Source organism: Hemitrygon akajei, chromosome 1 (assembly GCF_048418815.1).
Source record: "Hemitrygon akajei chromosome 1, sHemAka1.3, whole genome shotgun sequence".
Classification (NCBI taxonomy): Eukaryota; Metazoa; Chordata; class Chondrichthyes; order Myliobatiformes; family Dasyatidae; genus Hemitrygon; species Hemitrygon akajei.
This window is the reverse complement of record NC_133124.1, coordinates 36,923,315-36,946,086: the sequence shown is the minus strand read 5'-3', so window position 1 is coordinate 36,946,086 and position 22,772 is coordinate 36,923,315. Positions and strand designations below refer to the sequence as shown.

Below are 22,772 nucleotides of genomic sequence, written 5' to 3'. Positions count from 1 at the left end.
GCAGTTCCTTTCTGAGCCCTTCCATCCCTTTGCTCTCAGTTACTTCAGGACCTGAACACTACTTCCATCAAGCCTTTAGTCATCCCTGCAAATGTTTCTTCTCAATGTCATTTCTTGTCTGATTGCAATACTATGAAGGACCCTGAGATATTATACTATGTTGAAGGCACAATGTAATGCAAGTTGTGGGAATATTATTACATCTAATGCATGTTGAAGGTTTTCCATTTTAGCTGTATAGAATCTGTTTTTTTAAAGTTCAGCCTATTAACCTGACGTGAATATAATGGTATTTTTCTTTTCATGGTTGAGTGAGTTAATGTACTTATCTTATATGAATTTTAGTTGTTTTTCCATCTACAAAGAGAGCGCTACTTCCCTGAAGACAGAGCCAGATTTTATGCTGCAGAAATAGCCAGTGCACTGGGATACTTGCATTCACTCAACATTGTTTACAGGTAAACTATAATTTAGAATTCAATGCAAACCATTACTGTGAATTATAAGGGCTGAATTTTACTTTTGAGTAATACAAAACAATAAAGTAAGAGTAGGACGAGGCCAGGGAATGCCTCGGGTCTGGCTCACTGCTGTAATTGGAATCTAACATAAAGCCTGCTTTCCTAATTGCATGCTGTACAGTACTTGGACATTAACTTCTAGTGCTTTATGCACAAGGACACCCAGGTCCTTCTGAACAATGACACCTTTCAATTTTGCTCCATTTAAAAGAAAACATTCCTTCCAACATAAATGACAAAATATATTCCATCAAATGTGAGCTTTATGTGTCACCTAGACTGCCTGTGTTGTCCTGAAGCCTTGAAGCAATTTTCGCACAGCCCACCTGGTGTTTCAGGACCAAATCATTGATATAGATAAATAAACATCTCCTGTACCCTATGAGTTTCCAATGGATTCTTATTTTCAGTCTATGTGTACATTACCCCCGCCCCCCCAATCCTTTGTGCTCTAATTTGGTTATTGATCTCTTGCATGGTACATTATCAAAGGCTTGCGGAATATCTAACATACCACATCCATTGGTTCTCCCCCATCTTTTCTGCTTGTTATAACCTCAGGAAAAGAACTCTACTAGTTTTGGCATTTGATATCCAGAGTTTTGAGGAATGTGGGTGCCTGTAACTGATCAATATTTAAGGTGCTAGTGGATTTTGTCATTATGCTGATGCTCTACTCAACCATGATTATATTATATTTGTCACATGTACAATGCTTTGTTTTGCGTCAATGACCAACACAGTCCAAGATGTGCGGGGGCAGCCCACGTGTCACCATCCTTCCAGCGCCATGATAATGTGTCCGCAACTTATTAACCCTAACTTGTAAGTCTTTGTAATGTGAGAGAGAACCAGAGCACCTGAAGGAATCCCAGGCCTTATAGACAGCAGCAAGAATTGAACCCTGATCTTGGAGCTAGCACCCTAAAGCAAAAGTGATCTGATCCATCATGATCTGATCTGAAATCCAGCTATTACACTCTTTCTTCTATGCTTAATGCCACAAACAGTCAAAGACTTATTTATGTGAAGAGGCATATTCATTACCCAGTGTATGGGATTTGAACATATTTGACCAATAAGAATTATAACAAAAACTGGAGCTGAATTATCCTGATTGAACCCAAACTACTGTGCTCCTTTTGGTGAGTGAGTGCTGCCTGATGGCACAGTTGTTTCCCTCAACTGTTCAGAGTTCAATTCCAAAGCTGTCTGTAAGAAGTTCATATGTCCTTCCTGTGAGCGTTTGAGTTTCCTCCAGGTGTTACAGTTTCCTCCCACAGTCCAAAGACATACCAGTTAAAAATCAACCTATACAAAGCAGTACCACCAGCTGCCAGTTCCAGAGTTGAAGATCCTTGGTTAAAAATCTATTGAGTTTATTGTCATATGCACAAGTATGCATAGGTGCAATGAAAATTTTGCCTGGCAGCACTATCACATGCACATAGTATCGGATAAGTAGCATTCACAGGAAAAACGAATTAAACGTTATATATAATTTTGCAAGAAAAAAATTGAATGAAATAGGATGTTTAGTGAAAAGTGATCGAAGTGGCTATTGTGTTGCTGAACTGTACTGACTTGGGTTGTGCTATTTGGGTCAGTAACTGAATGTTCAAAAGGAAGTAGCAGTTCTTGAATATGGTGGTGTTGGACTTAAAGGCTTTTATATCACCTACCTGCTCATAGCTGTAAGAAGATGATGTGGTCTGGATTATGGGGATGTCTGATATTGAATATTGCATTCTTGTGATAGTGCCTCCTGTAGGTTCTACCAATCATCAGGAGGGATGTGCCAATGATGTATTGGGCTGTGTCCACTACTCTCTGCAAATTCTTGCATTGCTGAGCATTTGAATTGCCATATCAAACCACAATGCAACCAATCAGGATACTTTCAACAGTACATCTGTCGAAGTTTGTTAGCCTGTTTGGTGACGTGCCAAACTTTGTTAACCTTTGAAGAAAGTAAAGACACTGACATGCCTTTCATGTGCTGGGCCCAAGACAGGTCATCTGATATGTTAACACTCCGGAATTTAAAGCTGCTGACTCTCTTCCCCAGTGATCCCCCATTCGAGACTGGCACATGTTTGCCCTCCTTCTGTTTCTTGAAGTCAGTAATCAGCTCTAGTTTTACTCATGTTGAGCGAGAGGTTGCTGTTGCATCATCGCATAACCAGGTGACCTCTCTCGCCTTGGGTAATATTACTCATGTGTCCTGTGAATCATCCAACAACAGTGGTGTTTTCAGCGAATTTGTACATTGCATTGAAGCCACCATTTCAGAATGCTTCCCACTGGTGAGATTAGTGTTGTATACATTTGATTTACTATAATTATACTGTAAAGTATACTGAAAACTTGATCATTCTTTGAACTAATCAGAATCAGGTTTAGTATCGCTGTCTATCAACAGAAGTAAAATCTGTTGTTTTGCAGCAGCAGACAGTGCAAAGACAAAAATTACTATAAATCACAAAATAAATAGATGGTACAAATATAAGGAATAACAAGGCCATGTTTAAGTACTATTCAGGAACCTGATGACAGAGTGGAAGAAGCTGCAGCCATCTGTTGCCTCTTGCACTTCTGTGCATTGAAGTGTCCATACAAATCTGGGAAGCAATCATTCAGAATGCTCTCCACCATCTATAGAAATTTGCAAGAGACTTCAGTAACATTCCAAATCTCCTCCACCACTAATGAAGTAGAACCGCTGGCATGCCTTTTTCATGACCGCATCAATATGTTGGGCACAGGGTATATCCTTTGAGATGTTGACACCCATTTTTGCTTTTGTTACTTTCATCACTTACTGTTGTGGTGTTAAGTGATCAACTAGTTAATTTGATTTTAAAGCCTATGAGAAAAATTGTCTGTAATTTTATTTCTCGTTCTTGGAATAGGGATTTGAAACCAGAAAACATCCTCTTAGACTCACAGGTATGTATATAGATGAATTCTCTATTGGTTAAACAAGCAATGAAATTTTGGTAATGAGCATATTATGTCAACTTTAATTTCATTTTTAGTCTGTTATTGTAAATGATAGCAAGTTCGGGGACAAATGTTAGTTCCTATATTTTGATAGGTTTAAAGCTTAGAAAACGTAGAAACATAGAAAATCTACAGCACAATACAAGCCCTTTGGCCAACAATGCTGTACTGAACATGTACTTACTTTAGAAATTACCTTGGGTTACCCATAGCCTTCTATTTTTCTAAGCTCCATGTACCTATCCAAGAGTCTCTTAAAAGACCCTATCATATCTGCCTCCACCACCGTTGCGGGCAGCCCATTCCACACACTCACCACTCACTGCATAAAAAAACTTAATTCTGACGTGTCCTCTGTACCTACTTCCAAGCACCTTAAAACTATGCCTTCTCTTGTTAGCTATTTCAGCCTTAGGGGAGAAAGCCTCTGACTATCTATGCGATCAATGCCTCTCATCATCTTATACACCTCTGTCAGGTCACCTTGCATCCTCCATCGCTCCAAGGAGAAAAGGCCAAGTTCCCTCAACCTATTCTCATAAGGCATGCTCCCCAATCCAGGTAACATCTTCGTAAATCTCCTCTGCACCCTTTCTATAGTTTCCACATCCTTCCTGTAGTGAGGTAAGCAGAACTGAGCACAGTACTCCAAGTGGGGTCTGACCAGGGTCCTATACAGCTGTAACATTACCTCTCGGCTCTTAAACTCAATCCCACGGTTGATGAAGGCCAATACACTGTACGCCTTCTTAACCACACAGACAACAAGCTTTGAATGTCCTATGGACACAGACCCCCAGATCCCTCTGATCCTCCACACTGCTGAGAGTCTTAACATTAATACTATATTCTGCCATCATATTTGGCCTACCAAAATGAACCACCTCACACTTATCTGGGTTGAACTCCATCTGCCACTTCTCAGCCCAGTTTTGCATCCTATCAGTGTTCCACTGTAACTTTTGACAGCCCTCCACACTTTACAAGACCCCCAACCTTTGTGAAATCAGCAAATTTACTAACCCATTCCTCCACTTCCTCATCCAGGTCATTTATAAAAATCACAAAGAGAAGGGGTCCCTGAACAGATCCCTGAGGCACACCACTGGTCACCGACCTCCATGCAGAATATGACCTGCCTACAACCACTCTTTGCCTTCTATGGGCAAGCTAGTTCTGGATCTATAAAGCAATGTCCCCTTGAATCCCATGCCTCCTTACTTTCTCAATAAACCTTACATGAGGTACCTTGTCAAATGCCTTGCTGAAATCCATATACACTACATCTACTGCTCTATATTCATCAATGTATTTAGTCACATCCTCAAAAAAACTCAATCAGGCTCATAAGGCACGACCTGCCTTTCACAAAGACATGCTGACTATTCCTAATTATATTATGCCTCTCCAAATGTTCATAAATCCTGCTTCTCAGGATCTTTTCCATCAACTTACCAATGACTGAAATAAGTCTATAATTTCCTGGGCTATCTCTACTCCCTTTCTTGAATAAGGGATCAACAACTGTCATCTTCTAACACCCTGGAACTTCTCCTGTCCTCATTGATGATGCAAAGATCATTGCCAGAAGCTCAGCAATCTCCTCCCTCGCCTCCCACTGTAGCCTGGGATATATCTTGTCCGGTCCTGGTGACTTATCCAACTTGATGCATTCCCAAAGCTCCAGCACATCCTCTTTCTTAAAATCTATATGCTCAAGCTTTTCAGTCCGCTGTAAGTCAGCCCAACAATTGCCGAGATCCTTTTCCATAGTGAATACTGAAGCAAAGTTTTCATTAACTACATACACTACCTCCCCCAGTTCCATACAGATTTTTCCACTGTCACACTTGATTGGTCCTATTCTCTCACGTCTTATCCTCTTGCTCTTACTTACTTGCTGAATGCCTTGGGGTTTTCACTTCTGGCTCGAAAGCAAGCAGATCTTTTGGCTGATGTGCATGTGTTAACTGTTTAAACTGTAGGAATCAAACTAATAAAGTTGCATGATGCCTGAAAACAGTGCTGCATGGTAAGCCCTTTGACAAAGAACAGACCTGTGCAAAACCCAAATTGCGATGATTTATGGAGCTGAGTGTTCCTGACTGAACCATTGCAAGATCAGCAGGGAAAATCAGTTGGTCTGTAGATTGTGGTAGGAGTGAGTATTCTGAAACTGAATAAGCCTTGGTTGGAGAGATGCTCGTATTAGGGACTTGCTTGGATGGGTTTGAGTGATCAGTTAGGGTGAAGCTCAAAGGGTTCTGGGATAGTGGGGGGAAGGAAATTGCTATTGATGTCACTGAATCAGAGAGACCACTTAAGACTTACTGTAAGTACATCAGTGATGTTGGAAATTGAGTAAATGCTAAGGAAACATTAAAGGTGGATCTTCTTGAAAGATCATGTATGTCACCTCTCCTCCAGTAGACTAGAAAGATCGTCAATGCTAAGGTATGCTTCAATCTTCTGGTATATCCTGCTTGATTATGAAAGGCACAGAGCTTACAAATAAATCAACTTGTATCACACATTTCCTTATGTGACTTCGAAATGTAGTTTGTATGCTGTGTTGCATTTGTAAGTTGGTAGACCTTCAATATAATGAATGTCACTGTACATCAGGACAGAAGCTTTCTGCTATAACACTCACCATCTTCTGTATTGTGTCATGGTTCTTTTATGTGCTCATTTAAGATAGGAGTATACAGAAGAGTTATTCTATGTTATTTCTGATCACATTGTCATTCTTCCTTAGATGAGGCATTGCTTTAAAAGATGTACATACGCTTTTAAAAATAAAATTTCATTGAGATTAATGGAATGGTTGGCTACAACACTACTAAAGTGAATTTCAGGAGTTTTAATTGTTTGTATTTTCAACAAAAAAAATCAAACTGTTCTAGATCATTTTTCTAGAGAAAGAAAATGCTGCAAATATAGAGCAGTTGTAAAAAGAGGTGTATGAATGGAAAGAGCCTTCCAGAAAATTGGATAAGTCTCTTGAAATCAAATGTCACTCTTGACTTTTCAAAGATGCTGATTGACTTTTTCCTGTTTCTGTTGATTTACGGTCATTTATCAGTTTCTGTTTGCTTTGTAACTTAGGGGCACATAGCTTTAACTGATTTTGGCCTCTGTAAAGAAGGAATTGCTTCTACTGACACCACATCTACTTTCTGTGGAACACCAGAGGTAATGATCAATTCTTAAAAACAGTTTATTTTCCTATTTTGCAAGTTACTGTGAAACTTTTTCAAGTTTAATGAGATGCTCTGTAAAAGAATTTTTTTCAGCATCCTTATTTGAGCACTGTCATTTGTAATCAATCTTTTAGAAACATAGAAAATAGGTGCAGGAGTAGGCCATTTGGCTTTTCGAGCCTGCCCCGCCATTCAGTATGATCACGGCTGATCATCCAACTCAGAATCCTGTACCTGCTTTCTCTCCATACCCCCTGATCCCTTTAGCCACAAGGGCCATATCTAACTTCCTCTTAAATATAGCCAATGAACCGGCCTCAACTGTTTCCTGTGGCAGAGAATTCCATAGATTCACCACTCTCTGTGTGAAGAAGTTTTTCCTCATCTCGGTCCTAAAAGGCTTCCCCTTTATCCTTAAACTGTGACCCCTCATTCTGGACTTCCCCAACATCGGAAACAATATTCCTGCATCTAGCCTGTCCAATCCCTTTAGAATTTTATACGTTTCAATAAGATCCCCCCTCAATCTTCTAAATTCCAGTGAGTATAAGCCTAGTCGATCCAGTCTTTCTTCATATGAAAGTCCTGCCATCCCAGGAATCAATCTGGTGAACCTTCTCTGTACTCCCTCTATGGCAAGAATGTCTTTCCTCAGATTAGGGGACCAAAACTGCACACAATACTCTAGGTGCGGTCTCACCAAGGCCTTGTACAACTGCAGTAGAACCTCCCTGCTCCTGTACTCAAATCCTTTTGCTATGAATGCCAACATACCATTTGCCTTTTTCACTGCCTGCTGTGACTGTGACTTTCAATGCCCACCTTCAATGACTGGTGTACAATGACACCCAGGTCTTGTTGCTTCTCCCCTTTTCCTAATCAGCCACCGTTCAGATAATAATCTGTTTTCCTGTTCTTGCAACCAAAGTGAATAACCTCACACTTATCCACATTAAATTGCATCTGCCATGAATTTGCCCACTCACCTAACCTATCCAAGTCACCCTGCATCCTCTTAGCATCCTCCTCACAGCTAACATCGCCGCCCAGCTTCATGTCATCCGCAAACTTGGAGATGCTGCATTTAATTCCCTCGTCTAAATCATTAATATATATTGTAAACAACCGGGGTCCCAGCACCGAGCCTTGCGGTACCCCACTAGTCACTGCCTGCCATTCTGAAAAGGTCCTGTTTACTCCCACTCTTTGCTTCCTGTCTGCCAACCAATTCTCTATCCACCTCAATACCGTGTGCTTTAAGTTTGCACACTAATCTCCTGTGTGGGACCTTGTCAAAAGCCTTTTGAAAATCTAAATATACCACATCCACTGGCTCTCCCCTATCCACTCTACTAGTTACATCTTCAAAAAATTCTATGAGATTCGTCAGACATGATTTTCCTTTCACAAATCCATGCTGACTTTGTCCGATAATTTCACCTCTTTCCAAATGTGCTGTTATCACATCTTTGATAACCGACTCTAGCATTTTCCCCACCACCGATGTCAGACTAACCAGTCTATAATTCCCTGGTTTCTCTCTCCCTCCTTTTTTAAAAAGTGGGTTTACATTAGCCACCCTCCAATCCTCAGGAACTAATCCAGGATCTAAGGAGTTCTGAAAAATTATCACTAATGCATCCACTATTTCTTGGGCTACTTCCTTAAGCACTCTGGGATGCAGACCATCTGGCCCTGGGGATTTATCTGCCTTTAATCCCTTCAATTTACCTAACATCACTTCCCTACTAACATGTATTCCCTCAGTTCCTCCATCTCACTAGACCCTCGGTCCCTTACTATTTCCGGAAGATTATTTATGTCCTCCTTAGTGAAGACAGAACCAAAGTAGTTATTCAGTTGGTCTGCCATGTCTTTGTTCCCTATGATCAATTCACCTGTTTCTGACTGTAAAGGACCTACATTTGTCTTGACCAATCTTTTTCTTTTCACGTATCTATAAAAGCTTTTACAGTCAGTTTTTATGTTCCCTGCCAGCTTTCTCTCATAATCTTTTTTCCCTTTCCTAATTAAGCCCTTTGTTCTCCTCTGCTGGTCTCTGAATTTCTCCTAGTCCTCAGGTGTACCGCTTTTTTTTGTTAATTTATATGTTTCTTCTTTGGACTTGATACTATCCCTAATTTCCCTTGTCAGCCACGGGTGCACTATCTTCCCTGGTTTATTTTATATTGGTTATAAAAGATGGTCATTGTCCAGGATAGGGATGAGTGATAGATTGCTGAGTTCACTGTTATTCATTTAAATTCAGTTAACATGTAATCTAGAAGTGTGTGGTAGTACAATAGAAAAATCTTAAACAGCCAGATTGAACCTATTTCAGGATTACACCTGCAAGCTAATTAGTTTTTAATAGAACAATCTGAGTGAAAGAAGAAAGTATGGCAACAGAATTGAGGACAGGAAGAGCAAAAGGATAGTAAGAGATAAAATTGATCTTCTTGAAGATCAGAGTGGTCGGCTTTGTATGGAACCAAAAGAAATGGGACAGATCTTAAATGGGTTTTTTGCGTCTGTATTTACTAAGGAAACTGGCATGGAGTCAATGGAAATGAGGCAAACAAGTAGTGAGGTCATGGAACCTATGCAGATTGAAGAGGAGGAGGTGCTTGCTATTTTGAGGCAAATCAGAGTACCTGACAGGGTATTCCCTCGGACCTTGAAGGAGACTAGTGTTGAAATTGCAGGGGCCCTGGCAGATACAGTCGGCCCTCCTTATCCCAGATTTTCAACCAACCGCGGATCGAGAAAACCCAGAAGTTCTCTCTCCAGCACTCGTTGTTTGAGCATGTACAGACTATTTTTTCTTGTCATTATTCCCTAAACAATACAGTATAACAACTATTTACATTATATTAGGTATTATAAGTAATCTAGAAATGACTTAAAAGTACAGGCAGTCCCCGGGTTATGAATGAGTTCCATTCCTGAGTCCATCTTTAAGTCGGATTTGAAGTCGGAACAGGTACATCTGGTATTATTTAGCATCAGTTAGTCAAACATTTTTCTTAGTATATAGTACATATTTTACCTTTCTATGCATATAAAACACTTAAGAAACATGTATTTCAATAATTAAACCACTGCGTTGTTTAATAATAATTGTAACTTTCATCGGGGCAGGGCCTTTCACATGCTCCATTAAAATTGTTCCAATCGTTAACTGACTGTAGCCTAACGCTTTTCCAATGACCACTGATGTTCCACCTCTTTCCAATTGCTTCATTATTTCCACCTTATTTTCAATCGTGATCATGATTATTTTCGTGAACAGAAACACCACGGATTCAGAGCTGCGCTGCCGGATCATAATGTCCACCGCACTAATCGTGTTAAATAAAGTCCAGGGTTCCACTGGATCCTAAAGACCACCGCACTGAGACAGGTTAAATAAGGGACTTGAGCAACCGCATTTTTTGGTATCCGCGGGGGGTCTTGGAACCAATCCCCCACGGATAAGGAGGACCGACTATACTTAAAATGACGGTATCTACGGGCAAGATGCCGAAGGATTGGAGGATAGCTCATGTTGTTCCATTGTTTAAAAAAGGCTCTAAAAGTAATCTGGGAAATTATAGGCCAGTAAGTTTGACGTCAGTGGTAGGTAAATTATTGGAAGGAGTACTAAGAGATAGGATCTACAAGTATTTGGATGGACAGGGACTTATTAGGGAGAGTCAACATGGCTTTGTGTGTGGTAGGTCATGTTTAACAAATCTATTAGAGGTTTTCGAGGAGGTTACCAGGAAAGTGGATGAAGGAAAGGCAGTGGATGTTGTCTACATGGACTTCAGTAAGGCCTTTGACAAGGTCCCACATGGGATGTTAGTTAGGAAGGATCAGTCGCTAGGTATACATGGTGAGGTAGCAAATTGGATTAGACATTGGCTCAATGGGAAAAGTCAGAGAGTGGTAGTAGAGGATTGCTTCTCTGAGTGAAGGACTGTGACTAGTGGTGTGCTACAGGGATCAGTGCTGGGTCCATTGTTATTTGACATCTATATCAATGATCTGGATGATAATGTGGTAAATTGGATCAGCAAATTTGCTGATGATACAAAGATTGGAGGTGTAGTGGACAGTGAGGAAGCTTGCAGAGGGATTTGGACCAGTTGGGAAAAATGGCAGATGGAGTTTAATACAGACAAGTGTGAGGTATTGCACTTCGGAGGGACAAACCTAGGTAGAACATACAAGGTAAATGGCAGGGCACTGAGGAGTGCAGTAAAACAGAGGGATCTGGGAATACAGGTACAAAATTCCCTAAAAGTGGCATCACAGATAGATAGGGTCATAAAGAGAGCTTTTGGTACATTGGCCTTTATAAATCAAAGTATTGAGTATAATAGTTGGAATGTTATGGTGAGGTTGTTCAAGGCATTGGTGAGGCCGAATTTGGAGTATTGTGTGCAGTTTTGGTCACCGAATTACAGGAAGGATATTAATAAGGTTGAAAGAGTGCAGAGAAGGTTTACAAGGATGTTGCTAGGACTTGAGAAACTGAGTTACAGAGAAAGGTTGAATAGGTTAGGACTTTATTCCCTGGAGTATAGAAGAATGAGGGGAGACTTGATAGAGGTATATAAAATTATGATGGGTATAGATAGAGTGAATGCAAGCAGGCTTTTTCCACTGAAGCTAGGGGAGAAAAAAGCCAGAGGACATGGGTTAAGGGTGAAGGGGGAAAAGTTTAAAGGCAACGTTGGGGGGGCTTCTTCACACAGAGAGTGGTGGGAGAGTGGAATGAGCTGCCAGATGAAGTTGTAAATTCGGGCTCACTTTTAACATTTAAGAAAAATTTGGACAGGTATATGGATGAGAGGTGTATGGAGGGATATGGGTCAGGTGCAGGTCAGTGGGACTCGGCAGAAAAATGGTTCGGCACAGCCAAGAAGGGCCAAAAGGCCTGTTTCTGTGCTGTAATGTTCTATGGTTCTATGATTCTAAAAGAATGAAAGGAAGTGGGATTATACATTGGGATGAAAGGCTTGAAAAACAGCACGGAAGGAGGATCCACTATTGCATCAATGTTTCTCCTGGAGTTGTTCCCTTTTGCTCAGTGTCCTTCAGTTGATGATCTTGAGTCTGTTTCTCCCTTTCCCTCCCCATTTACAACTCTTAACTAATTGAAGCAATATTTTCATGTTCTATATTCTGAAAAAGCTTCTATAATTTTGAGCACCATTTTTTTCATTATTCCCAATGCTGAGCCTTTTAAACTGCAATTTTATTCAGTGCATTAGCTTCATTCTTGGATTGTTTCCAAACCTCCACTATTTTTTGTTAAATTCATGGATTTGGTGAACAATCTCACAGGTTAAAGAGCAGGAGCTCTAAATTTCAAACGAGAAAATCTGCAGATGCTGGAAATCCTAGCAACAAAATGCTGGAGAAACTCAGCAGGCCAGACAGCATCTATAGAAAAAATAGAGTTGACGTTTCAGGCCGAGGCCCTTCACCAGGACTGAGGAGAAAAAAGTTCTAAATTTATAATCTTTGGATTACTTTTGATGCCACTTGCTAGTGAGTATGGAAATAGGAAGATGGGGTGGCTCAATATGTGGATAAAGGAATAGAGGAGAAGGATGGATTTTAGATTTAGACCATAAGACATAGGAGCAGAATTAGGCCATTCAACTCAGCGAGTCTGCTATGTCATTCCATCATGGCTGATATATCATCCCTTTCAACCCCATTCTCCTGCCTTCTCTCTGTAAACTGACACGCTGACTAATCAAGAACCTGTCGACTTCTGCTTTAAAAATACTCAATGATTTGACCTCCACAGGCATCTGTCCATGGCACTGATTTCTGGATCACAGGCCAATTCTGGGGCAGGCAGGACTCGTACAAGGTCGATGTATTGCATTTGAAACAGAGCTGGTGTAACACCCTTGCAGGGATATTTGCCAGTGATGGTGGGAAGGATTTAAACAGATTCATTGGGGGAATGGAGTACAGAGTATGTGCACAGTTGGGAAGGTGTGGGGAGAATGTTAAGGTCAGTCCAACATGGATGGAGAACTTATTTAATAGAATTAGCAGAGCACATGACTATGATAGGGTACATTGGACGAATCCAATTCTAAATTGCATCTGTCTTAATCCATGAAGTTTGACTAGCAAAGAAAGTAAACCTGGAGTTTTGATCGTCACATGTAAATTTGATATTCCTGCTTTGAGAGAGATGTGGTTTGCCGAAGTGCTAGACTAAAAATATTCTGGGATACGAGTTTTGATTAAAGATCTCAGTCCGAAATTTTGACTGTACCCTTTTCCATAGATGCTCCCTGGCCTTCTGAGTTCCTCCAGCATTTTGAATGTATGTTGCATATAAAACTTTAAGGTACGATGGGAGACTGTAAAATAGGAGGTGACATTAAAATATTGATTATAGAATCTATTACTGTTGGAATGAGGTGGGTTTTCTGAGATGGCTTTTCAAATAAGATCATCTGGGTAACCTTAGGAGCAAAACCAAACAACCAGTTTGCTGCAGGTATTCTACAGGTCTCCTAGTCTATAGGAGATGGAGGAGCATGGAATGACAGGTGCAAGCATAATAAGGTTATAGTGATTAAGATTTCAATTTCCTTAGTATTAGCAGGGATCCCTTTAGTGTGAATGGTGTACAGGGGTGGAATTTTTAAGTTGCATCCAGGAAAGCTTTTTGATACATAGCTGCACTAGAAAAGGATCAGTACATGATTTAATCTTAGACAATATCACAGGACAGATGGTTGAAATATTTTTGGGGATAGTGACCATATGTTTCCAGATAATCGTGGAAAAGGATAAGGATATATAGAAATCCTGAATTTGGAAAGGGCCTATTTAAATATCATATGACAGGATCTGGCTAAAGTAGACTGGAAGCATTTAATTGTTGGTAGGCCCAAAGATAATGAGAGAGTGTGACAGAGCACAAAGGCTGGAATCTGAGACAAAGGAAGGAACATAATTCTAGAGTAACTCAGCAAGTCAAGCAGAATCTGTGGATGCAAAAGTAAGTTGATGTTTTGGATTGAGATGCTGCATCAGGCTGAGAAGGGGTAAGACAGTTTTTTAGTATATAGCACAATAAGTAGGTGGATGAAATACAAACATTTGTAGATGCTAATAGGTGATAGAGAGGGGATGAAGGGCAGATGGGACCAGGTTGGGGGAGGGGCTAGGAAAGGTGAATAAAGAGAGAAGAAAACAGTTGAGTGTACTTGGAGGAGAACCCTGGTGTTGTGGGTTATCTGAAATTAGAAAATTAGATGTTTATACCATTGTGCCATGCCTCCTGTTGAGAAGAGATGTGGTAGAGATAGAAAAAAGAGATGGTATTCCTCCAGGAAGCCAGATGGGAAGAGGTATTGTCAAGGGTAGATAAATCTGGGCCTGATGGAATGCACCCTCGGGTTCTGAAGGAAGTAGCTGGAGAGATTGTGGAGGCATTAACAATGATCTTTCAAGAATGGATAGATTAGGGAGTACCTGGAGGCACATGACAAGATAGTCCAAAGCCAGCATGGTTTCCTGAAAGGAAAATCCTGCCTGACTAACCTACTGCAATTTTTGAGGAAATTACAAGCAGGGTAGACAATGGAGACACAGTAGATGTGGAATACTTGGATTTTCAGAAGGCCTTTGACAAGGTGCCACACAGGAGGCTGCTTAGCAAGATAAGAGCCCATGGAATTACAGGGAAGTTACTAGCATGGGTGGAGCATTGGTTGATTGGCAGAAAGCAGTGAGTGGGAATAAAGGGATCCTATTCTGGCTGGCTGCCAGTTACCAGTGGAATTCCACAGGGGTCGGTGTTGGGACTACTGCTTTTTATGATGTATGTCAATGATCTAGACTATGGGATTAATGGATTTGTGGCTAAATTTGCCAATGATACAAAGACAGGTGGAGGAGCGGATAGTGTTGAGGAAACAGAGAGCCTGCAGATGGACTTAGATAGTTTAAGGGAATGGGCAAAGAAGTGGCAAGTGAAATACAATGTTGGAAAGTGTATGGTCGTGCACTTTAGTGGAACAAATAAATGGACAGACTATTATTTAGATTGAAAGAGAATTCAAAATGCAGAGATGCAAAGGGACCTGGGAATCCTTGTGCAGGATACCCTAAACTTTAACCTCCAGGTTGAATCAATGGTGAAGAAGGCAAATGCAATATTGGCATTCCTTTCTAGAGGTTTAGAATATTAGAGCAGGGATGTGATATTAAAGCTCTATAAGGCAATTGTAAGACCACACTTGGAGTATTACGTGCAGTTTTGTGTTCCTTACTTTGGAAAGGATGTGCTGACATTGGAGAAGGTTCAGAAAAGATTCATGAGAATGACTCCAGGAATGAAGGGTTACCTTATCAGGAACATTTGGCAGCTCTTGGGCTGTATTCCCTGGAATTCAGGAGAATGAGGGCGGATCTCATAGAAACATCCTGAAATTTAAAAGGCCTGAACAAATTAGAGATGGCAAAGTTATTTCCCATGGTAGGGGAGTCTAGGACAAGAAGGCAACACTTCAGAATTGAAGGACAGCCTTTTAGAACAGAGATGCGGAGAAATTACTTCAGTCAGAAGGTGGTGAATCTGTGGAATTTGTTGTCATGAGTGGCTGTGGAGGCCAAGTCATTGGGTGCATTTAAGGCAGAGATAGATAGATTCTTGATTATCCAGGGCAGCAAAGGGTATGGGGAGAAGGCAGGGGAGTTGGGATGACTGGAAGAATTGGCGGAGCAGACTCAATGGGCTGAATGGCCTACTTCTGCGTTTATATCTTATGGTCTTATAAGTAACTGTGGGAGTTGGTGGATTTATAAAATACGCCAGTGCCAAATCTGTCTCCTGAAATGGAGAAGAGATCTCTGTCAGAAGGAGGCCTTTTGAGAGACTTTGAACCAAGTCCCCTTTAGCATCTTTCAAGGACATAGAACATTCCATGGCATCATGAGGGAGTAGAGCATGTCCTGGCTAGTGGACAATCAAGTGGTATATTTTTTACATATGAATTAGTTTAAATTGGCACTTTTTTTGTGTGTGTACATATTGACTATTGTATTCCTAAAATACCTTGGAGCATTTTGGGACATTCTAGGTGGGACGTGAAGTGTGCTAAATGAATTTTTTTTTGGTGTGAAATTTGTACTCCTAAACACTCATAAATAACATATCCCATTGTGCCAGTTGAATCCAATTTCTAATGGACATTTGTGTCCTGAAGTTTTACTAAATGGTAAAATGCTAGTTTCAAAGTAGTTAAGATCCTACTGAGTGTATGGGGAAAAATACACACTCTTAAAATTTAAAATAAGATACAAATGAATTTAGATGAAGAAGAAAGTCAGCAATAAACCTGTTGATAAATTGCATTTATTTCCCTGTATAAATGAGCATAATCTGATTAAACGTTCACTTTGCAAACTACTTATTGTACGATTTGGAGCTAATCTAACTATTTAATTGAGATGTTTCAGTCAGATTGTATACCTTGTTTACTTTAGGTTATTGGAATATTGATTACTTCAGCACATCATCCTTTTCCAGAAAGTTGGAGCAGAATCTGCCAGAAGCTCAATCTATCCCAAAAACAAATATTGAGTTCTGAAGCAGAAAAAGGCATTAACTATGTAATGAAACAAACCCACCATAAAATACAATTCAAGAAAAGGTTACTGAATTCTAGGCAATGTTTTTAAACTTTTTTTTTCAGTACCTTGCACCCGAAGTGCTCAGAAAGCAACCTTATGATAATACAGTAGACTGGTGGTGTCTGGGCTCTGTTCTGTTTGAAATGCTGTATGGCTTGGTATGTATTCTCAGTTTCTCATTTGAAATCCATTATATTTTTAGTAAGCCATTTTGTATTTGAATCATTTTTGAATTAAATAGAAATAATGTATTTGTTCCAGACTAAACAGCATTTTTAATTATATAACCATATAAACATATAATTATAGTTTTTGTTTGTGTGTATATAATTATATTATAGAATTATAGTTTAATGCTACTGAACTTTTCAGTGGGTTTCAATCATTGGATGCAGTTGTTTGTTGGTGAGGCCAGGGTGAGGTTTAAAAAGAGCTTGGGGCCTTTGGGAGCTTCTCGGCAGCTTCAGTTATAACAATCTCTTAGGCACTTAGCAGGGGCCAATAAAAAGAAGCAAGGTATAAGCAGGGCAGCCATTGTTGGAGCGGTCAGGCTTTGTCTCAAAGCGAGAATAGGCGCAGGTTAGAACTTAAAACTTGAGAAATTGGAGGAATAACAAGCATAGGCAGGGTGATAGTTAAGGTAATGGAATGCTCCTCTGGGAAGATGTGGGAATGCAGGATACCTAGCAGTCTCCCTGATGACTACATCTGCAGGAAGTGCACCCAACTTCAACTCCTGACTGACAAGGTCAAGGATCTGAAGTTGAAGCAAGATGTACTCAGGACCAAACTGGAGGCAAAAAAACCTCAGAGCTGAGACTTTTACTGAGGTGGTGGTAAATGGGTGACCACCAGGAGAAGTAAGGGGAGAAAGCAGTCAGTGCAGGGTTGTCCTGTGGCCATTCCCCTCAGCAACAAATATATCCTTTCGATGCATAAGAACATAAGAAATAGGAGCAGGAGTAGGCCATCTAGCCCATCGAGCCTGCTCCCCCATTCAGTAAGATCATGGCTGATCTGGCCATGGACTCATCTCCATCTACCTGCCTTTTCCCCATAACCCTTAATTCCCCTACTATGCAAAAATCTATTCAACATTGTCATAAGTATATTTACTGAGGTAGGTTCCACTGCTTCATTGGGCAGAGAATTCTACAGATTCACCACTCCCTGGGAAAAGTAGTTCCTCTTCATCTCCATCCTAAGTCATCCTTCTTCCCCCCCCTCCCCCCCCCAATCTTGAGGCTATGCCCCCTAGTTCTAGTCTCACCTACCTGTGGAAACAACTTCCCTGCCTCTATCTTATCTATCCCTTTCATAATGTTATATGTTTCTATATGATCTCTAATTTTTCTGCATTCCAGCGTGTACAGTCCTAGGCAACTCAATCTCTTTTCAATAGTCTAACCCCCTCATCTCTGGAATCAACCTGGTGAGCCTTCTCTGCACCACCGCCAAAGCCAGTATATCTTTCCTCAAGTAAGGAGACCAGAAATGCATGTAGTACTCTAGGTGCAGCCTCACTAGCACCCTGTACAGTTGCAGCATAACCTTCCTACTCTTAAATTCAGTCCCTCTGGCAATAAAGGCCAACATCCCATTTGATAAGCAGGCCTTCTTGAAAACCTGATGCACCTGCAAACCAGCCTTTTGTGATTGGTGCACACGCACTCCCAAATCCCTGTGCACAGCAGCATGTTGCAATTTTTTGCCATTTAAATAATAATCCTCTCTTCCATTTTTCCTTCCAAAGTAGATCACCTTGTGTTATACTCTATCTGCCAGCCCCTTGCCCATTCACTTAACTTATCTATATCTCTCTGCAGACTCTCCGTATCTTCTGCACAATATACTTTTCCACTCAATTTAGTATCATCAACAAACTTCGATACACTACACTTGGTCCAGATCATTAATGGATATTGTGAATAGTTGCTGGCCCAGTACTGACCCCCGTGGCACACCACTCACCACTGATTGCCAACTGGAGTATCACCCATGTATCCCAGCTCTCTGCTTTCTGTTAGTTAAGCAATCCTCTATCCATGTTAATACATCACCCCAACTTTATGCATCCTTATGGATAAGTCTTTTATCCAGCACTTTATTGAACACCTTCTGGAAATCCAATTAAATAACATCCATCTGTTTTCCCCCATCCACTGTGGTCGTTATATCCTCAAAGAACTCCAGTACGTTTGTCGGACATGACCTGACATTACTGAATCCATGCTGCGTCTGCCTGATGGACTCATTTCTTTCCAGATGCCTCACTATTTCTTCTTTAATAACTTAAAGCATTTTCCCAACTACAGATGTTAAACTAACTGACCTATAGTCACCTGCCTTTTGCCTACATCCTTTTTTGAACAGTGGCATGACATTTGCCGTCTCCCAATCTGCCACCCAGATTCCAGCAAATTTCGGTAAATTTCACCAAAGCCTCTTATATAATTTCTGCCATTTCTTTCAGTACCCTGGGATGCATTCCAACAGGGCCAGAGGACTTGTCTATCTTCAGGCCTGCAAGTTTGCTCAGCACTACCTCTTTAGTGAAAGCTATTGTATCAAGGTCCTCATCTCCCATCACATCTGTAACATCTCTCTTTGGCGTGTTAGACGTGTTCCACCATGGAGACCAACACAAAATAGTCATTCAAAGCTTCTGTCACTTCCTTATTACCCAATATCAATTCCCCTTTCTCATCCTCCAAGGAACTTACATTCACTATAGCCACCTTTTTCTGCATTATATAACTATAAAAACCTTTACTATCTGTTTTTATATTTTGTGCTAGTTTATTTTCATAATCTAGCTTCCCTTTATTTATTGCTCATTTTATGTTTGTTTGTTGCTTTGTAAAGTCTTCCCAATCTTCCAGTTTCCTACTACTCTTGGTGACTTTGTACGCACGAGCTTTTAGTTTGATACCTTCATGTATTTCCTTAGTTATCCAAAGCTGGCTCTCCCCACTCTTATTGTCCTTGCTTTTAACTGGTATATACTTTTGAGCACCATGAAAAATCTCTTTGAAAGTCTTCCACTGTTCCATCATATAACCTGTGTTCCCAGTCTACATTAGCCAAATCTTCCCTCATCCCATTGTAGTCTCCACTGTTTAGACGTAATAAGCTGTCCACAGACAAGCCCTGACAGGCCCTGTTCAACTTTTAAAACTGGCATGTGAAACCCACAAGGAACTGTCTCCAACTCAATGCACGATTTCCCACTGTGCAGAAGCTTGAAAAGGGGATTCCTAAAAGTAGATCCAAATGCTTTAATGTCTTCTATGTACTGCTTACAGCCCAGAGAGTGTTCAACTGCTGACAGAAAGAAATTATCAAAAAAGAAACCATTTCAGCAAAACCAGTACCTTTATTTTTGCAGCCTCCTTTCTACAGTCGTGATACTGTAGAGATGTACGAATACATCCTTCACAAGCCACTGCAATTAAGACCAGGAACAAGTAATGAAGCATGTTCTATCCTGCAAGGACTACTTGAAAAAGAGAGCCAGAGGAGATTAGGAGCAAAAGAAGATTTTGTAAGACTTTCTTTCAAAACCTTAAAATCTTGCACCATTTATTTATTTTACAGTCATACATGTCTCTTAACTTCATTTCACTTTGTATCACAGCAGAAACATTTTTTTGTCTTCCCAGCATCCCTAGAATCCTTTTTTTATGGCCTGGCTATGTGACTGTCGTATCAAGACCTACTTTACAGATTTGGCCACAACTTTACAACAGATGGAGTGCAGTATTAAATACATTCAAAGCTTGTTAGTTTCTTTATTCTAATAAATATTTTCAAAATAAATATTATTAGTTCACAGGCTATAACTGAAATTTTATTTATTATTCAAAACTAGTACTATTGCTGTTCATTTTCTTCTTGTCCATTCTGGAATATTTGGCTTGGTTCTTCAGTGAAGCTCTTCGTGAATATACGCCACTTGATTTTTATTACTTATGTTACGTGTCCGGCAACAATTAATATAGAATTGCTTCAGGTTATATAAACAAACATTTATTAAACTCTGCTCAACAAAAATAAAAAGTAAACAAACGACTAACTTAACCAGAAGTTATACGGAACTCTGGAACAGTTCTTAAAGTGGTAAATGCGAACACAATCTTAAAGTGGTAAATACGAAAGTCCAAGTGATTTATACAGTCAATTAGGAGAGACTTCCCTGAAGTAACGAATTCCTCGACGACGTGACGTTACTGCTGATCCCGGACGAAATATGCCTCGTACGAAGGATTCACGAAGAAGGAAATAAAACCAGTTTAAAGGAACTGACCTTTTCCTTGGCGCATAACACTGCACAACCCTTTCTGCTCTTACAGGCAGGGGTTATCTCAGATGCAGGTCATTATTTTCTGAACGAAGATTCAATAAGGTCAATCCTGTATTACACCGCCAACGACACCAACTTTACTTGATCTTTTGGGTTCCCGTACTTCGGTAAAGTCTTCACTCTCCCATACTTAGACTTTAAAGTTAAATCAAAGATACATCAAACAAAACTGGCAGTTATTGGCGAAACTGCTGGCACAACAATTCTGTACATTACAATAGAAAGTAAAACTCCACTTTAAAATGAAACTACGTCATGAGACAAATACGCAGCACAACGGAGTAACTGACGAATTAAACGACAACTCAACTGAAAAACTCCTGCATCACAGCAGGCTTTCCCGTTTTATACCTGTTGGAACATGTCATCACATGACCTCACACTGGTGGGAAAATTACATCACCCAACCATCACAAGACCATTACATCATGCTCACCAGATATTCAATTTCATCATGGTCATAAGACGGTCACAAGATACCCACGGGGTATGTAACACTTCAGATAATTCCACAATTTTTGAAGTTAGGTGATGACTGTTGGCTGCATTACTCATTTAATATCTTATTATCTGTTTAAGCACACTCATGGAACCTTTAGCATCTGAACAAGTAGGAGAACAAAAACCGTCTTTATATCTTATCCAAAGCATTATTAGTTTAGAATTTGCATGTATTAAGACTTAGTAACAGTCAGCTCGTACCATTACTTAACTGACAGCAGCTTCTGGGGCATACGAATGCACAGTCAAATGTTGAATTCTCCCAAGTAATGCTGTTTATAGTCAGTGAATTGATCAAAACCTTAAGTATTTGAAAATTCTTCTAAACACCCTGAAAATATGACAGTTTGAAGTTTTTAATGGTGAGCCTTTTAACATTTGACCTTTCATCTTTGATGGATGTTATATACTTATTTCATACTCTTAAATATTTAAAAAGTAGTTAAAATATACTTTTTATATTTTCATTTGCTGTCCAGGACAATTCTTAATTGTCAGTAACTGCTCAGTGAGTTTGATGATACCAGAAATCCTCTTGAACTGGCACCTGACAGCAAGTGAACTTTGGGGAAAAAAGGAAATCCGCACAACAAAGGTTAACGGATCTTTCCAGTCAACTCTTGCCATGTCAAATGCTGCCCATTGACACTGATTGCAGTAAGGAAGCCAACTTACTTCAAGACTGCTTCCCATTAAACTGCTGAAATAGTGGACTTAACTACAAATATAGATCTTCAACTTCCACTTGAATCCAGAACATTCTGATTTGCAGCTTTTGAGCAACTACAGTACTTTAGGTGTTAATTCTACTGAGTCAACTCTCAGGCTGTTTTCTACCAGTTGAAAGAGAAAGGATCTCAAAATTCAAAATAACCAAGTAACAGAATTTATACTTTTCTAGTGCTTTAGTAAATGCCTTTTATATGTTTGTTCATTTGTTATATGCCGTTGGGTGATTATGGTATTTCCATGACCATAGTTATGCTCTACAGAAGTGGTTTGCCATTGCCTTCTTCTGAGCTGTGTCTTTACAAGACAGGTGACCGCAGCCATTATTAATACTCTTCAGAGATTGGCTGCCTGGCATCAATGGTCACATAACCAGGACTTGTGATATGCACCAGTTGCTCATACGACCCTCCACCACCAGCTCCCGTGGTTTAACATGACCCTGATTGGGTGGGGGAAGGAGTGGCTAAACAGATGCTATACCTTGCCCAAAGTGACCTGCAGGCTAGCAGAAAGAAGGTGTACCTTACAACTCCTTTGGTAGAGACATAGCTCCACTGTGTTACCCACACCCTTTTATATGAAGCTGTTTAAGATTGCTGCTACAAATTAATTTATTGTGTGGGTTCTCATTTACAGGCTGAAATCAAATGCCATCCCTTTTTTGATGTTATTAACTGGGAAGAGTTATATCGGAAGGAAATTTCTCCACCATTTAATCCTAGTGTGGTATGTAACTATTTTAAATAATTAGATTAAAATCATGTAAATGCAACATATCTGAATGTC

At 40.1% G+C, this 22,772-nt stretch overlaps 1 protein-coding gene across 6 annotated transcripts in view; it reads left to right on the top strand.

Moving 5' to 3' along the window:
• Nucleotides 1–22,772, top strand: part of sgk3 (serum/glucocorticoid regulated kinase family member 3) — a 100,867-nt gene that overhangs the window by 76,318 nt on the left and 1,777 nt on the right. For all 6 annotated transcript variants that reach the window (XM_073041265.1, XM_073041293.1, XM_073041272.1 and 3 more), the window contains 6 exons: nucleotides 346–458; nucleotides 3,434–3,470; nucleotides 6,633–6,719; nucleotides 16,453–16,548; nucleotides 19,779–19,934; nucleotides 22,623–22,712. In XM_073041265.1, the coding sequence (XP_072897366.1) occupies nucleotides 346–458; nucleotides 3,434–3,470; nucleotides 6,633–6,719; nucleotides 16,453–16,548; nucleotides 19,779–19,934; nucleotides 22,623–22,712 (579 nt within the window). The remainder of the gene's footprint in view (nucleotides 1–345; nucleotides 459–3,433; nucleotides 3,471–6,632; nucleotides 6,720–16,452; nucleotides 16,549–19,778; nucleotides 19,935–22,622; nucleotides 22,713–22,772) is intronic.